Genomic DNA, 15763 nt, shown 5'->3' on the forward strand with positions numbered 1-15763 from the left:
TCCAATCACTCCACATACTACCTGAGGACAACACAGACACCTTCCAATCACTCCACATACTACCTGAGGACAACACAGACACCTTCCCATCACTCCACATACTACCTTCAGGACAACACAGACACCTTCCAATCACTCCACATACTACCTGAGGACAACACAGACACCTTCCCATCACTCCACATACTACCTGAGGACAACACAGACACCTTCCCATCACTCCACATACTACCTCAGACACCTTCCCATCACTCCACATACTACCTGAGGACAACACAGACACCTTCCCATCACTCCACATACTACCTGAGGACAACACAGACACCTTCCCATCACTCCACATACTACCTGAGGGACAACACAGACACCTTCCCATCACTCCACATACTACCTTCAGGACAACACAGACACCTTCCAATCACTCCACATACTACCTGAGGACAACACAGACACCTTCCAATCACTCCACATACTACCTGAGGACAACACAGACACCTTCCCATCACTCCACATACTACCTTCAGGACAACACAGACACCTTCCAATCACTCCACATACTACCTGAGGACAACACAGACACCTTCCCATCACTCCACATACTACCTGAGGACAACACAGACACCTTCCCATCACTCCACATACTACCTGAGGACAACACAGACACCTTCCCATCACTCCACATACTACCTGAGGACAACACAGACACCTTCCAATCACTCCACATACTACCTGAGGACAACACAGACACCTTCCCATCACTCCACATACTACCTGAGGACAACACAGACACCTTCCCATCACTCCACATACTACCTGAGGACAACACAGACACCTTCCCATCACTCCACATACTACCTGAGGACAACACAGACACCTTCCAATCACTCCACATACTACCTGAGGACAACACAGACACCTTCCCATCACTCCACATACTACCTGAGGACAACACAGACACCTTCCCATCACTCCACATACTACCTGAGGACAACACAGACACCTTCCAATCACTCCACATACTACCTGAGGACAACACAGACACCTTCCCATCACTCCACATACTACCTGAGGACAACACAGACACCTTCCCATCACTCCACATACTACCTGAGGACAACACAGACACCTTCCAATCACTCCACATACTACCTGAGGACAACACAGACACCTTCCCATCACTCCACATACTACCTGAGGACAACACAGACACCTTCCCATCACTCCACATACTACCTGCAGGACAACACAGACACCTTCCCATCACTCCACATACTACCTGAGGACAACACAGACACCTTCCCATCACTCCACATACTACCTGAGGACAACACAGACACCTTCCAATCACTCCACATACTACCTGAGGACAACACAGACACCTTCCCATCACTCCACATACTACCTGAGGACAACACAGACACCTTCCAATCACTCCACATACTACCTGTGGACAACACAGACACCTTCCAATCACTCCACATACTACCTGAGGACAACACAGACACCTTCCCATCACTCCACATACTACCTGAGGACAACACAGACACCTTCCCATCACTCCACATACTACCTGCAGGACAACACAGACACCTTCCCATCACTCCACATACTACCTGAGGGACAACACAGACACCTTCCCATCACTCCACATACTACCTGAGGACAACACAGACACCTTCCAATCACTCCACATACTACCTGAGGACAACACAGACACCTTCCCATCACTCCACATACTACCTGAGGACAACACAGACACCTTCCAATCACTCCACATACTACCTGAGGACAACACAGACACCTTCCCATCACTCCACATACTACCTGAGGACAACACAGACACCTTCCCATCACTCCACATACTACCTGAGGACAACACAGACACCTTCCCATCACTCCACATACTACCTGAGGACAACACAGACACCTTCCCATCACTCCACATACTACCTGTGGGACAACACAGACACCTTCCCATCACTCCACATACTACCTGCAGGACAACACAGACACCTTCCCATCACTCCACATACTACCTGTGGGACAACACAGACACCTTCCCATCACTCCACATACTACCTGAGGACAACACAGACACCTTCCCATCACTCCACATACTACCTGAGGACAACACAGACACCTTCCCATCACTCCACATACTACCTGAGGGACAACACAGACACCTTCCCATCACTCCACATACTACCTGAGGGACAACACAGACACCTTCCCATCACTCCACATACTACCTTCAGGACAACACAGACACCTTCCCGTCACTCCACATACTACCTGAGGACAACACAGACACCTTCCCATCACTCCACTTACTACCTGTGGGACAACACAGACACCTTCCCATCACTCCACATACTACCTGAGGACAACACAGACACCTTCCCATCACTCCACATACTACCTGAGGACAACACAGACACCTTCCCATCACTCCACATACTACCTGAGGGACAACACAGACACCTTCCCATCACTCCACATACTACCTGAGGACAACACAGACACCTTCCCATCACTCCACATACTACCTGAGGACAACACAGACACCTTCCCATCACTCCACATACTACCTGAGGACAACACAGACACCTTCCCATCACTCCACATACTACCTGAGGACAACACAGACACCTTCCCATCACTCCACATACTACCTGAGGACAACACAGACACCTTCCAATCACTCCACATACTACCTGAGGACAACACAGACACCTTCCCATCACTCCACATACTACCTGAGGAAAACACAGACACCTTCCCATCACTCCACATACTACCTGAGGACAACACAGACACCTTCCAATCACTCCACATACTACCTGAGGACAACACAGACACCTTCCAATCACTCCACATACTACCTGAGGACAACACAGACACCTTCCCATCACTCCACATACTACCTGAGGGACAACACAGACACCTTCCATCACTCCACATACTACCTGAGGACAACACAGACACCTTCCCATCACTCCACATACTACCTGCAGGACAACACAGACACCTTCCCATCACTCCACATACTACCTTCAGGACAACACAGACACCTTCCCATCACTCCACATACTACCTGAGGGACAACACAGACACCTTCCCATCACTCCACATACTACCTGAGGACAACACAGACACCTTCCCATCACTCCACATACTACCTGAGGACAACACAGACACCTTCCAATCACTCCACATACTACCTGAGGGACAACACAGACACCTTCCATCACTCCACATACTACCTGAGGACAACACAGACACCTTCCCATCACTCCACATACTACCTGCAGGACAACACAGACACCTTCCCATCACTCCACATACTACCTTCAGGACAACACAGACACCTTCCCATCACTCCACATACTACCTGAGGGACAACACAGACACCTTCCCATCACTCCACATACTACCTTCAGGACAACATAAATTGGGTCAACACTGTAAGCCTGTAAGGTACAGTATGTGTTGTAGAGTGCCTGCAGAAAGTATTCACACCCCTTGTCTTATTCCACATTTTGTTGTGTTACAGCCTGAATTCGGATTCACACAATCGCCCATAGTGACAAAGTGAAAACAGATGTTTTTATGTTAGCAAATTCACATCCATGAATCAACACTTGTAAGAATCACTTTATGCAGTGATTACAGCTGTGAGTCTCTCTGGGTTACTCTGTAAGAGCATTGCAACCTGGATTGTACAATATTTGCACTGTCTTTTTACATTTCTTCAAGCTCTGTCAAGCTGGTTGTTGATCATTGCTAGACAGTCATTTTCAAGTCTTGCCATAGAGTTCCAAGCTGATTTAAGTCAAAACTGTAACTAAGCTACTCAGTAACATTCAATGTTGTCTTGGTAAGCAACTTCAGTGTATTTTTGGCTTTGTGTTTTAGGTTAATTTCCGTCTGAAAGATGAATTCATCTCCCAGTGTCTGTTGGAAATGCAAAGTGCTCCAACTTTAATCTACATGTACCATACAGATTTTCCCCTAGGATTTTGACCGTGCTTAGCTCTATTCTGTTTATTTTTATCCTAAAAAATGTCTCTATTTGGTTTGGTCAGGGTGTGATTTGGGGTGGGCATTCTTTGATTTTGTAGTTCTATGTTTTGGCCGGGTATGGTTCTCAATCATGGACAGCTGTCTATCGTTGTCTCTGATTGGGAACCATACTTAAGTAGCACTTTTCCCTCCTTTCAGTGTGGGAAGTTGTCTTTGTTTGGCACTATAGCCTTAAGCTTCACGTTTGTTTTTGTATTGTTTTTTGTTTTTGTCGGCGTCATCCTAATAAAAAGGCTCACCACGCTGTACCTTGGTCCAGTTCTTTCGACGGCCGTTACAAGTGATGTGTTGTGTTGGATTTGTCCCAAACATGACACTTTGTATTCAGGAGATTAAGTTAATTTGACATATTTTTTGCAGTTTTACTTTAGTGCGTTATTGCAAACAGGATTCATGTTTTGTAATATTTGTGACTCGTTTCAGGAAACTAGGCGTATGTCACGGGTTACTACTTCACAGGAGAGCCATTTGAACGTAAACTTATTGTCACGGTCGTTAAAAGAAGAAGGCCAAGGTGCAGCGTGGTGAGCGTACATTTTATTTTATTTAAAAATTGACGCCGAACAAAAACAATAAACAAAACAAACCGTGAAGCTAAAGGCTATGTGCCTTAAACAAAGTCAACTTCCCAGAAACACAGGTGGGAAAAAGGGCAGCCCAAGTATGGTTCTCAATCAGAGACAACAATAGACAGCTGTCCCTGATTGAGAACCCTACCCGGCCAAAACATAGAACTACAAAACATAGAACATAGAATACCCACTCCAACTCACGCCCTGACCAAACCAAAATAGAGACATAAAAAGGATCTCTAAGGTCAGGGCGTGACAGTACCGTACCCCCCCCCCCCCCCCCCAAAGGTGCGGACTCCGACCGCAAAACCTAAACCTATAGGGGAGGGTCTGGGTGGGCATCTATCCGCGGTGGCGGCTCAGGTGCGGGACGCAGAACCCGCTCCACCACTGGCTCACCCCACTTTGGTGGCACCTCTGGTGCGGGGACCCTCGTCGTCGACCCCGGACTGGGCACCCTCGTTGCGGGCCCCGGACTGGGCGCCGTCGCTGGAGGCTCCGGACTGGAGGCCGTTGCTGGAGGTTTCGTGCCATGACCCCCACACTGGAGGCTTCGTGCCATGGATCATCACTGGAGGCTTCTTGCCGTGGATCATCACTGGAGGCTTCGTGCCATGGATCATCACTGGAGGCTTCGTGCCATGGATCATCACTGGAGGCTTCATGCCATGGATCATCACTGGAGGCTTCGTGCCATGGATGATCACGGGAGGCTTCATGCCATGGATCATCACTGGAGGGAGGAGACGTATGGGCAGTCTGGTACGTTGAACTGCCACAGGACTCACCAGGCTGGAGAGACATACAGGAGGCCCTGTCCTTCTGGGGACAGGCACAGGATACACTGGGCCGTGGAGGCGCACTGGAGGTCTTGAGCGTAGAGCCTGCACAACCCGTCCTGGCTGGATGGTTATTTTCGCCCTGCAGATGCGAGGCACTGGCACCGGAGACACAGTGCGCAGAGCCGGCGCAGGATATCCTGGGCCGTAGAGACGTCCTGGAGGTCTGGAGAGCAGGGCTGGCACACTCCGTCCTGGCTGGATGCTCACCCTAGCCCGGCAGATGCGGGGAGCTGGGATGTAGCGCACCGGGCTAAGAACGCGTACTGGAGACACCGTGCGCTCCATCGCATAACACGGTGCCTGACCAGTACGACGCCCGCCACGGTAAGCACGGGGAGTTGGCTCAGGTCTCCAACCTGACTCTGCCACACTCCCCGTGTGCCCTTTGGGCTTCCTTGCTTCCTTCATAACGCTGCCGCTCTGCTCTTGCTGCCTCCAGTTCCTCCCGTGGACGGCGATACTCCCCAGCCTGCCTCCAGGGTCCCTTACCGTCCAGAATACCCACCCCAACTCACACCCTGACCAAACCAAAATAGAGACATAAAAAGGATCTCTAAGGTCAGGGCGTGACACTTATTTTTTTATCAAAATATGTTTTTTGGCAGAAATGCCTTCTGGAACTTTCATGTGCCTTAATAACAGACTTGTATGCCATCTGTAAATACAAATACAATTGTTAAATTAGAGCCTAGTTGGTTTAGCCACAGAAAAAGTCAGCCACCTTCCCGCTAGCCATTATTGGCTGAGATGATGAGTGGGCTGGACATGCCGAGAGATAGGTTCGGATTGGTCTGCCATATAGCACGCTTCGGTCAATTTGAGCTGGTCAGTATGTGTATGTGTCTAACGCAGCTTTATTTTTATGTATCACGTAGTAGAACTGCATAAGTGTTGCTCGCCATTTTCTGGAGGACTGAGTTTTGAAGTCAGTGGAATTAGAGTATGATAGCTAAGGAGATGGAGAAAACACCAGTCTACGGATTTTTATTTTTATTTATTTTTTATTTTTTTATTTCACCTTTATTTAACCAGGTAGGCTAGTTGAGAACAAGTTCTCATTTGCAACTGCGACCTGGCCAAGATAAAGCATAGCAGTGTGAACAGACAACACAGAGTTACACATGGAGTAAACAATAAACAAGTCAATAACATGGTAGAAAAAAGAGAATCTATGGTAGGCAATAAATCGAATAATTACAATTTAGCAGATTAACACTGGAGTGATAAATCATCAGATGAACATGTGCAAGAAGAGATACTGGTGTGCAAAAGAGCAGAAAAGTAAATAAATAAAAGCAGTATGGGGGGTGAGGTAGGTAAATTGGGTGGGTAGTTTACAGATGGACTATGTACAGCTGCAGCGATCGGTTAGCTGCTCGGATAGCAGATTTTTAAAGTTGTTGAGGGAGATAAAAGTCTCCAACTTCAGAGATTTTTGCAATTCGTTCCAGTCGCAGGCAGCAGAGAACTGGAAGGAAAGACGTCCAAATGAGGTTTTAGCTTTAGGGATGATCAGTGAGATACACCTGCTGGAGCGCGTGCTGCGGGTGGGTGTAGCCATCGTGACCAGTGAACTGAGATAAGGCGGCACTTTACCTAGCATAGCCTTGTAGATGACCTGGAGCCAGTGGGTCTGACGACGAACATGAAGCGAGGGCCAGCCGACTAGGGCATACAGGTCGCAGTGGTGGGTCGTATAAGGTGCTTTAGTAACAAAACGAATGGCACTGTGATAAACTGCATCCAGTTTGCTGAGTAGAGTGTTGGAAGCTATTTTGTAGATGACATCGCCGAAGTCGAGGATCGGTAGGATAGTCAGTTTTACTAGGGTAAGTTTGGCGGCGTGAGTGAAGGAGGCTTTGTTGCGGAATAGAAAGCCGATTCTTGATTTGATTTTGGATTGGAGATGTTTGATATGAGTCTGGAAGGAGAGTTTGCAGTCTAGCCAGACACCTAGGTACTTATAGATGTCCACATATTCTAGGTCGGAACCGTCCAGGGTGGTGATGCTAGTCGGGCGTGCGGGTGCAGGCAGCGAACGGTTGAAAAGCATGCATTTGGTTTTACTTGCGTTTAAGAGCAGTTGGAGGCCACGGAAGGAGTGTTGTATGGCATTGAAGCTCGTTTGGAGGTTAGATAGCACAGTGTCCAAGGAAGGGCCGGAAGTATATAGAATGGTGTCGTCTGCGTAGAGGTGGATCAGGGAATCGCCCGCAGCAAGAGCAACATCATTGATGTATACAGAGAAAAGAGTCGGCCCGAGAATTGAACCCTGTGGTACCCCCATAGAGACTGCCAGAGGACCGGACAACATGCCCTCCGATTTGACACACTGAACTCTGTCTGCAAAGTAGTTGGTGAACCAGGCAAGGCAGTCATTAGAAAAACCGAGGCTACTGAGTCTGCCGATAAGAATATGGTGATTGACAGAGTCGAAAGCCTTGGCCAGGTCGATGAAGACGGCTGCACAGTAATGTCTTTTATCGATGGCGGTTATGATGTCGTTTAGTACCTTGAGCGTGGCTGAGGTGCACCCGTGACCGGCTCGGAAACCGGATTGCACAGCGGAGAAGGTACGGTGGGATTCGAGATGGTCAGTGATCTGTTTGTTGACTTGGCTTTCGAAGACCTTAGATAGGCAGGGCAGGATGGATATAGGTCTGTAACAGTTTGGGTCCAGGGTGTCTCCCCCTTTGAAGAGGGGGATGACCGCGGCAGCTTTCCAATCCTTGGGGATCTCAGATGATACGAAGGAGAGGTTGAACAGGCTGGTAATAGGGGGTGCGACAATGGCGGCGGACAGTTTCAGAAATAGGGGGTCCAGATTGTCAAGCCCAGCTGATTTGTATGGGTCCAGGTTTTCCAGCTCTTTCAGAACATCTGCTATCTGGATTTGGGTAAAGGAGAAGCTGGGGAGGCTTGGGCGAGTAGCAGCGGGGGGGGCGGGGCTGTTGGCCAAGGTTGGAGTCGCCAGGAGGAAGGCATGGCCAGCCATTGAGAAATGCTTGTTGAAGTCTTCGATTATCACGGATTTATCGGTGGTGACCGTGTTACCTAGCCTCAGTGCAGTGGGCAGCTGGGAGGAGGTGCTCTTGTTCTCCATGGACTTTACAGTATCCCAGAACTTTTTGGAGTTAGAGCTACAGGATGCGAATTTCTGCTTGAAAAAGCTGGCCTTTGCTTTCCTGACTGACTGCGTGTATTGGTTCCTGACTTCCCTGAACAGTTGCATATCGCGGGGGCTCTTCGATGCTATTGCAGTTCGCCACAGGATGTTTTTGTGCTGGTCGAGGGCAGTCAGGTCTGGAGTGAACCAAGGGCTATATCTGTTCTTGGTTCTGCATTTTTTGAACGGAGCATGCTTGTCTAATATGGTGAGGAAGTAACATTTAAAGAATGACCAGGCATCCTCAACTGACGGGATGAGGTCAATATCCTTCCAGGGTACCCGGGCCAGGTCGATTAGAAAGGCCTGCTCGCAGAAGTGTTTTAGGGAGCGTTTGACAGTGATGAGGGGTGGTCGTTTGACCGCGGACCCGTGGCGGATACAGGCAATGAGGCAGTGATCGCTGAGATCTTGATTGAAGACAGCAGAGGTGTATTTGGAGGGCAGGTTGGTCAGGATAATGTCTATTAGGGTGCCCATGTTTACGGATTTAGGGTTGTACCTGGTGGGTTCCTTGATGATTTGTGTGAGATTGAGGGCATCAAGCTTGGATTGTAGGACTGCCGGGGTGTTAAGCATATCCCAGTTTAGGTCACCTAACAGAACAAACTCTGAAGCTAGATGGGGAGCGATCAATTCACAGATGGTGTCCAGGGCACAGCTGGGAGCTGAGGGGGGTCGGTAGCAGGCGGCAACAGTGAGAGACTTATTTCTGGAGAGATTAATTTTTAAAATTAGAAGTTCGAACTGTTTGGGCATAGACCTGGAAAGTATGACAGAACTTTGCAGGCTATCTCTGCAGTAGATTGCAACTCCTCCCCCTTTGGCAGTTCTATCTTGACGGAAAGTGTTATAGTTGGGTATGGAAATCTCAGAATTTTTGGTGGCCTTCCTAAGCCAGGATTCGGACACGGCAAGGACATCAGGATTGGCAGAGTGTGCTAAAGCGGTGAGTAAGGCAAACTTAGGGAGGAGGCTTCTGATGTTGACATGCATGAGGCCAAGGCTTTTTCGATCGCAGAAGTCAACAAATGATCTTCAAACTAAGGGAAACCATGGCATCTGTGACAGGGAGAAGCACCCATCCATGATGTAAACGGGTAAGATAGTTTAGTTAAGATAGATAGTTCTACATTTTCAGATATTACTTGTTTCTAATTTTGACAGAAAGTAATTTTCATTTCAAGTTAAAGTGTACTGTTAGCTAGCTAGCTAATGTTAGCTGGCTGGCTCACTAGCTAATGGTACGTGCATGATCTTATTATTCGTATCTCAGAGCCATTAGCTTTGCTAGTTATAGCCTAATGTTAGCTAGCTAACATTGAACCTGGTTGGTTAGCTTCCAGCAGATTCATGCAGGGTAGTAACGTCATGAGTTGGTATTATGGTTCATTGTTTAGCTAGCTACATGTCTTAACAAAAGACTCCACTATGCAAGAATCCATTTCAATAGTATGTCACTGCGACAACTGTAGATAGACGTAGCTGGTAAATGCGCTCTGGCTATCTACTCTGATTTCAGAGCACTCTTGGCTGAGTGTGCCAGAGTGCAGAATAACTGACGAATTTACGAACACTCAACACCAGTTGAATACGGCCGGTGTCAGTAAAAGTTGGTAAAAAAACGTAAATTGTAAATCTAAGTAAAGGAATGGAATTAAGAATATATAAACTCTAACCCTAACTCTCTAGAGACAGCAGGAGCGGTAGAGATACTCTGAATGATCGGCTATGAAAAGCCAACTGACATTTACTCCTGATGTGATAACCTGTTGCACCCTCGACAACCACTGTGATTATTATTATTTGACCCTGCTGGTCATCTATGAACATTTGAACATCTTGGCCATGTGCTTCTACGCTTGCTGTTTGGGGTTTTATGCTGGGTTTCTGTACAGCACTTTGAGATATCAGCTGATGTAAGAAGGGCTATATAAATACATTTGATTTGTTAAACATATGGACGAGCAATGTCAGAGCGGCATGGACTAAGAGGCAGTAGAATAGAATACAGTGAATACTGTACATATGAGATGAGTATTGCAAAATATGTAAACATTATTAAAGTGACGAGTAGAGATACACCGATATGACATTTTTTGGCGATACCGCTATCCAATATTTTCCTTGCCCAAAAAAACAATACCGATACCCATAATTTACAATTTTTGCGGCCTTTTAAGCATTCTAGTACAGTTGAATAGTTAACACACACACATGGACACAGCGGTCTCCTTCCCAGTAGTGTTTAATTATCATATGAACCACAGGCGATGGGCTCTATTCCCCAGCCCAGCAGTGTTCTCTCATCATATGAACCATAGGTGATGGACTCTATTCCCCTGCACAGCAGTGTTCTCTCATCATATGAACCACAGGCGATGGGCTCTATTCCCCTGCACAGCAGTGTTCTCTCATCATATGAACCATAGGTGATGGGCTCTATTCCCCTGCCCAGTAGTGTTTTATTATCATATGAACCATAGGTGATGAGCTCTATTCCCCTGCACAGCAGTGTTCTCTCATCACATGAACCATAGGTGATGGGCTCGAATCCCCTTTCCAGTAGTGTTTAATTATCATATGAACCACAGGCGATGGGCTCTATTCCCCTGCACAGCAGTGTTCTCTCATCATATGAACCATAGGTGATGGGCTCTATTCCCCAGCCCAGCAGTGTTCTCTCATCATATGAACCACAGGCAATGGGTTCTATTCCCCAGCCCAGCAGTGTTCTATTTTCTTATGAAGCAGTACTTTACCTGACAGCAGGTAGTGGACCTTGTTGTTGGAGTCTAGTTTGACTCCACACAGGGAGGAGAAGACGGGTGTGTAAACATACTGGATGTCCTTCACCTTCTCAAAGCCTTTAAACATCTACAGGGTGGAGGACAGAAACAAACCTTTAGTATTGCACAGTGCTCCAACCAGTGCTCCAACCAGTGCTCCAACCAGTGCTCCAACCAGGGCCTAAAATTAACCACCAGACATTAAAACAAATTACCAGACAAAAATTATACCAACAAACACAATAAATGTATTATTATGAAGAAGTAATGTGATATGTTGTTTAAAATTAAATGATTTGTGACCTGAGTCTTTTAACCAAAATATCACAGTGGTAACATGACTCGAATCATGTTTGTGCCTGTGAGATTGAGAGTCTGACTAGAAGCCATGTTGTATTCTCTTCCAAACAGTTGAAACTGAAACATTGAAAAACAACCTACTATAATATACATGTACCATATCAACCTCTAGTATTGCACAGTGCCCCAACTATAATCTACATGTACCATACCAACCTCTAGTGTTGCACAGTGCTCCAACTATAATCTACATGTACCATACCAACCTCTAGTATTGCACAGTGCTCCAACTATAATCTACATGTACCATACCAACCTCTAGTGTTGCACATTGCTCCAACTATAATCTACATGTACCATACCAACCTCTAGTATTGCACAGTGCTCCAACTATAATCTACATGTACCATACCAACCTCTAGTGTTGCACAGTGCTCCAACTATAATCTACATGTACCATACCAACCTCTAGTGTTGCACAGTGCTCCAACTATAATCTACATGTACCATACCACACCGAAGGGGAAATCATTTCAGTGCATCTGTATCAAACATAAGTTTGTGAAATACATTCCAGCTGTGATCAGTTACATGTTAATGTTGAGCCAAGAATGACTACTTTTGTAGGAAGTATTGACTTACATTTTAATGTTTAACCAATAATTACTACTACTGTACAAGGTAATAAGTTACATGGTAATCGAGAATCGAGAATGACTGTTTTTGTATAAAGTTATTCCGCTTTTATTTTATGCTGTCTATGTAATGAAACATAGGAGCACCACTCTGGGTCTCTGGTGCTAACTGTCATCTTTATAATGAATACAGTATGTTGATTATAGGAGCACCACTCTGGGTCTCTGATGTTAACTGTCATCTTTATAATGAATACAGTATGTTGATTATAGGAGCACCACTCTGGGTCTCTGGTGCTAACTGTCATCTTTATAATGAATACAGTATGTTGATTATAGGAGCACCACTCTGGGTCTCTGGTGTTAACTGTCATCTTTATAATGAATACAGTATATTGATTATAGGAGCACCACTCTGGGTCTCTGGTGTTAACTGTCATCTTTATAATGAATACAGTATGTTGATTATAGGAGCACCACTCTAGGTCTCTGGTGCTAACTGTCATCTTTATAATGAATACAGTATATTGATTATAGGAGCACCACTCTGGGTCTCTGGTGCTAACTGTCATCTTTATAATGAATACAGTATATTGATTATAGGAGCACCACTCTGGGTCTCTGATGTTAACTGTCATCTTTATAATGAATACAGTATGTTGATTATAGGAGCACCACTCTGGGTCTCTGGTGTTAACTGTCATCTTTATAATGAATACAGTATGTTGATTATAGGAGCACCACTCTGGGTCTCTGGTGTTAACTGTCATCTTTATAATGAATACAGTATGTTGATTATAGGAGCACCACTCTGGGTCTCTGATGTTAACTGTCATCTTTATAATGAATACAGTATGTTGATTATAGGAGCACCACTCTGGGTCTCTGGTGCTAACTGTCATCTTTATAATGAATACAGTATGTTGATTATAGGAGCACCACTCTGGGTCTCTGGTGTTAACTGTCATCTTTATAATGAATACAGTATATTGATTATAGGAGCACCACTCTGGGTCTCTGGTGTTAACTGTCATCTTTATAATGAATACAGTATATTGATTATAGGAGCACCACTCTGGGTCTCTGGTGTTAACTGTCATCTTTATAATGAATACAGTATGTTGATTATAGGAGCACCACTCTGGGTCTCTGGTGCTAACTGTCATCTTTATAATGAATACAGTATATTGATTATAGGAGCACCACTCTGGGTCTCTGGTGCTAACTGTCATCTTTATAATGAATACAGTATATTGATTATAGGAGCACCACTCTGGGTCTCTGATGTTAACTGTCATCTTTATAATGAATACAGTATGTTGATTATAGGAGCACCACTCTGGGTCTCTGGTGTTAACTGTCATCTTTATAATGAATACAGTATGTTGATTATAGGAGCACCACTCTGGGTCTCTGGTGTTAACTGTCATCTTTATTTTTATTTTATTTTTTTATTTCACCTTTATTTAACCAGGTACGCTAGTTGAGAACAAGTTCTCATTTGCAACTGCGACCTGGCCACGATAAAGCATAGCAGTGTGAACAGACAACACAGAGTTACACATGGAGTAAACAATAAACAAGTCAATAACATGGTAGAAAAAAAGAGAATCTATATACAATGTGTGCAAAAGGCATGAGGTAGGCAATAAATCGAATAATTACAATTTAGCAGATTAACACTGGAGTGATAAATCATCAGATGATCATGTGCAAGAAGAGATACTGGTGTGCAAAAGAGCAGAAAAGTAAATAAATAAAAGCAGTATGGGGGGTGAGGTAGGTAAATTGGGTGGGTAGTTTACAGATGGACTATGTACAGCTGCAGCGATCGGTTAGCTGCTCGGATAGCAGATTTTTAAAGTTGTTGAGGGAGATAAAAGTCTCCAACTTCAGAGATTTTTGCAATTCGTTCCAGTCGCAGGCAGCAGAGAACTGGAAGGAAAGGCGTCCAAATGAGGTTTTAGCTTTAGGGATGATCAGTGAGATACACCTGCTGGAGCGCGTGCTGCGGGTGGGTGTAGCCATCGTGACCAGTGAACTGAGATAAGGCGGCACTTTACCTAGCATAGCCTTGTAGATGACCTGGAGCCAGTGGGTCTGACGACGAACATGTAGCGAGGGCCAGCCGACTAGGGCATACAGGTCACAGTGGTGGGTCGTATAAGGTGCTTTAGTAACAAAACGAATGGCACTGTGATAAACTGCATCCAGTTTGCTGAGTAGAGTGTTGGAAGCTATTTTGTAGATGACATCGCCGAAGTCGAGGATCGGTAGGATAGTCAGTTTTACTAGGGTAAGTTTGGCGGCGTGAGTGAAGGAGGCTTTGTTGCGGAATAGAAAGCCGATTCTTGATTTGATTTTGGATTGGAGATGTTTGATATGAGTCTGGAAGGAGAGTTTGCAGTCTAGCCAGACACCTAGGTACTTATAGATGTCCACATATTCTAGGTCGGAACCGTCCAGGGTGGTGATGCTAGTCGGGCGTGCGGGTGCAGGCAGCGAACGGTTGAAAAGCATGCATTTGGTTTTACTAGCGTTTAAGAGCAGTTGGAGGCCACGGAAGGAGTGTTGTATGGCATTGAAGCTCGTTTGGAGGTTAGATAGCACAGTGTCCAAGGAAGGGCCGGAAGGATATAGAATGGTGTCGTCTGCGTAGAGGTGGATCAGGGAATCGCCCGCAGCAAGAGCAACATCATTGATGTATACAGAGAAAAGAGTCGGCCCGAGAATTGAACCCTGTGGTACCCCCATAGAGACTGCCAGAGGACCGGACAACATGCCCTCCGATTTGACACACTGAACTCTGTCTGCAAAGTAGTTGGTGAACCAGGCAATGCAGTCATTAGAAAAACCGAGGCTACTGAGTCTGCCGATAAGAATATGGTGATTGACAGAGTCGAAAGCCTTGGCCAGGTCGATGAAGACGGCTGCACAGTAATGTCTTTTATCGATGGCGGTTATGATATCGTTTAGTACCTTGAGCGTGGCTGAGGTGCACCCGTGACCGGCTCGGAAACCGGATTGCACAGCGGAGAAGGTACGGTGGGATTCGAGATGGTCAGTGATCTGTTTGTTGACTTGGCTTTCGAAGTGTCATCTTTATAATGAATACAGTATGTTGATTATAGGAGCACCACTCTGGGTCTCTGGTGTTAACTGTCATCTTTATAATGAATACAGTATATTGATTATAGGAGCACCACTCTGGGTCTCTGGTGTTAACTGTCATCTTTATAATGAATACAGTATATTGATTATAGGAGCACCACTCTGGGTCTCTGATGTTAACTGTCATCTTTATAATGAATACAGTATGTTGATTATAGGAGCACCACTCTGGGTCTCTGGTGTTAACTGTCATCTTTATAATGAA

At 45.8% G+C, this 15763-nt stretch overlaps 2 protein-coding genes across 4 annotated transcripts in view; one reads left to right on the plus strand and one right to left on the minus strand.

Annotated features, from left to right (window-relative positions):
* The window catches only part of LOC139552800 (synapsin-2-like), a 274172-nt gene that overhangs the window by 159027 nt on the left and 99382 nt on the right, over positions 1-15763 (plus strand). The window lies entirely within an intron of this gene.
* LOC139552810 (metalloproteinase inhibitor 4-like) overlaps positions 1-15763 on the minus strand; it is a 62762-nt gene that overhangs the window by 8025 nt on the left and 38974 nt on the right. The window contains exon 3 of one of the 2 annotated variants that reach the window (XM_071364872.1): positions 11567-11633. In XM_071364872.1, the coding sequence (XP_071220973.1) occupies positions 11567-11633 (67 nt within the window). Of the gene's footprint in view, positions 1-11425; positions 11541-11566; positions 11634-15763 lie in introns of both variants that reach the window. The other variant, XM_071364862.1, reaches the window with a different exon arrangement.

The sequence above is a fragment of the Salvelinus alpinus genome, chromosome 2 (assembly GCF_045679555.1).
Source record: "Salvelinus alpinus chromosome 2, SLU_Salpinus.1, whole genome shotgun sequence".
Classification (NCBI taxonomy): Eukaryota; Metazoa; Chordata; class Actinopteri; order Salmoniformes; family Salmonidae; genus Salvelinus; species Salvelinus alpinus.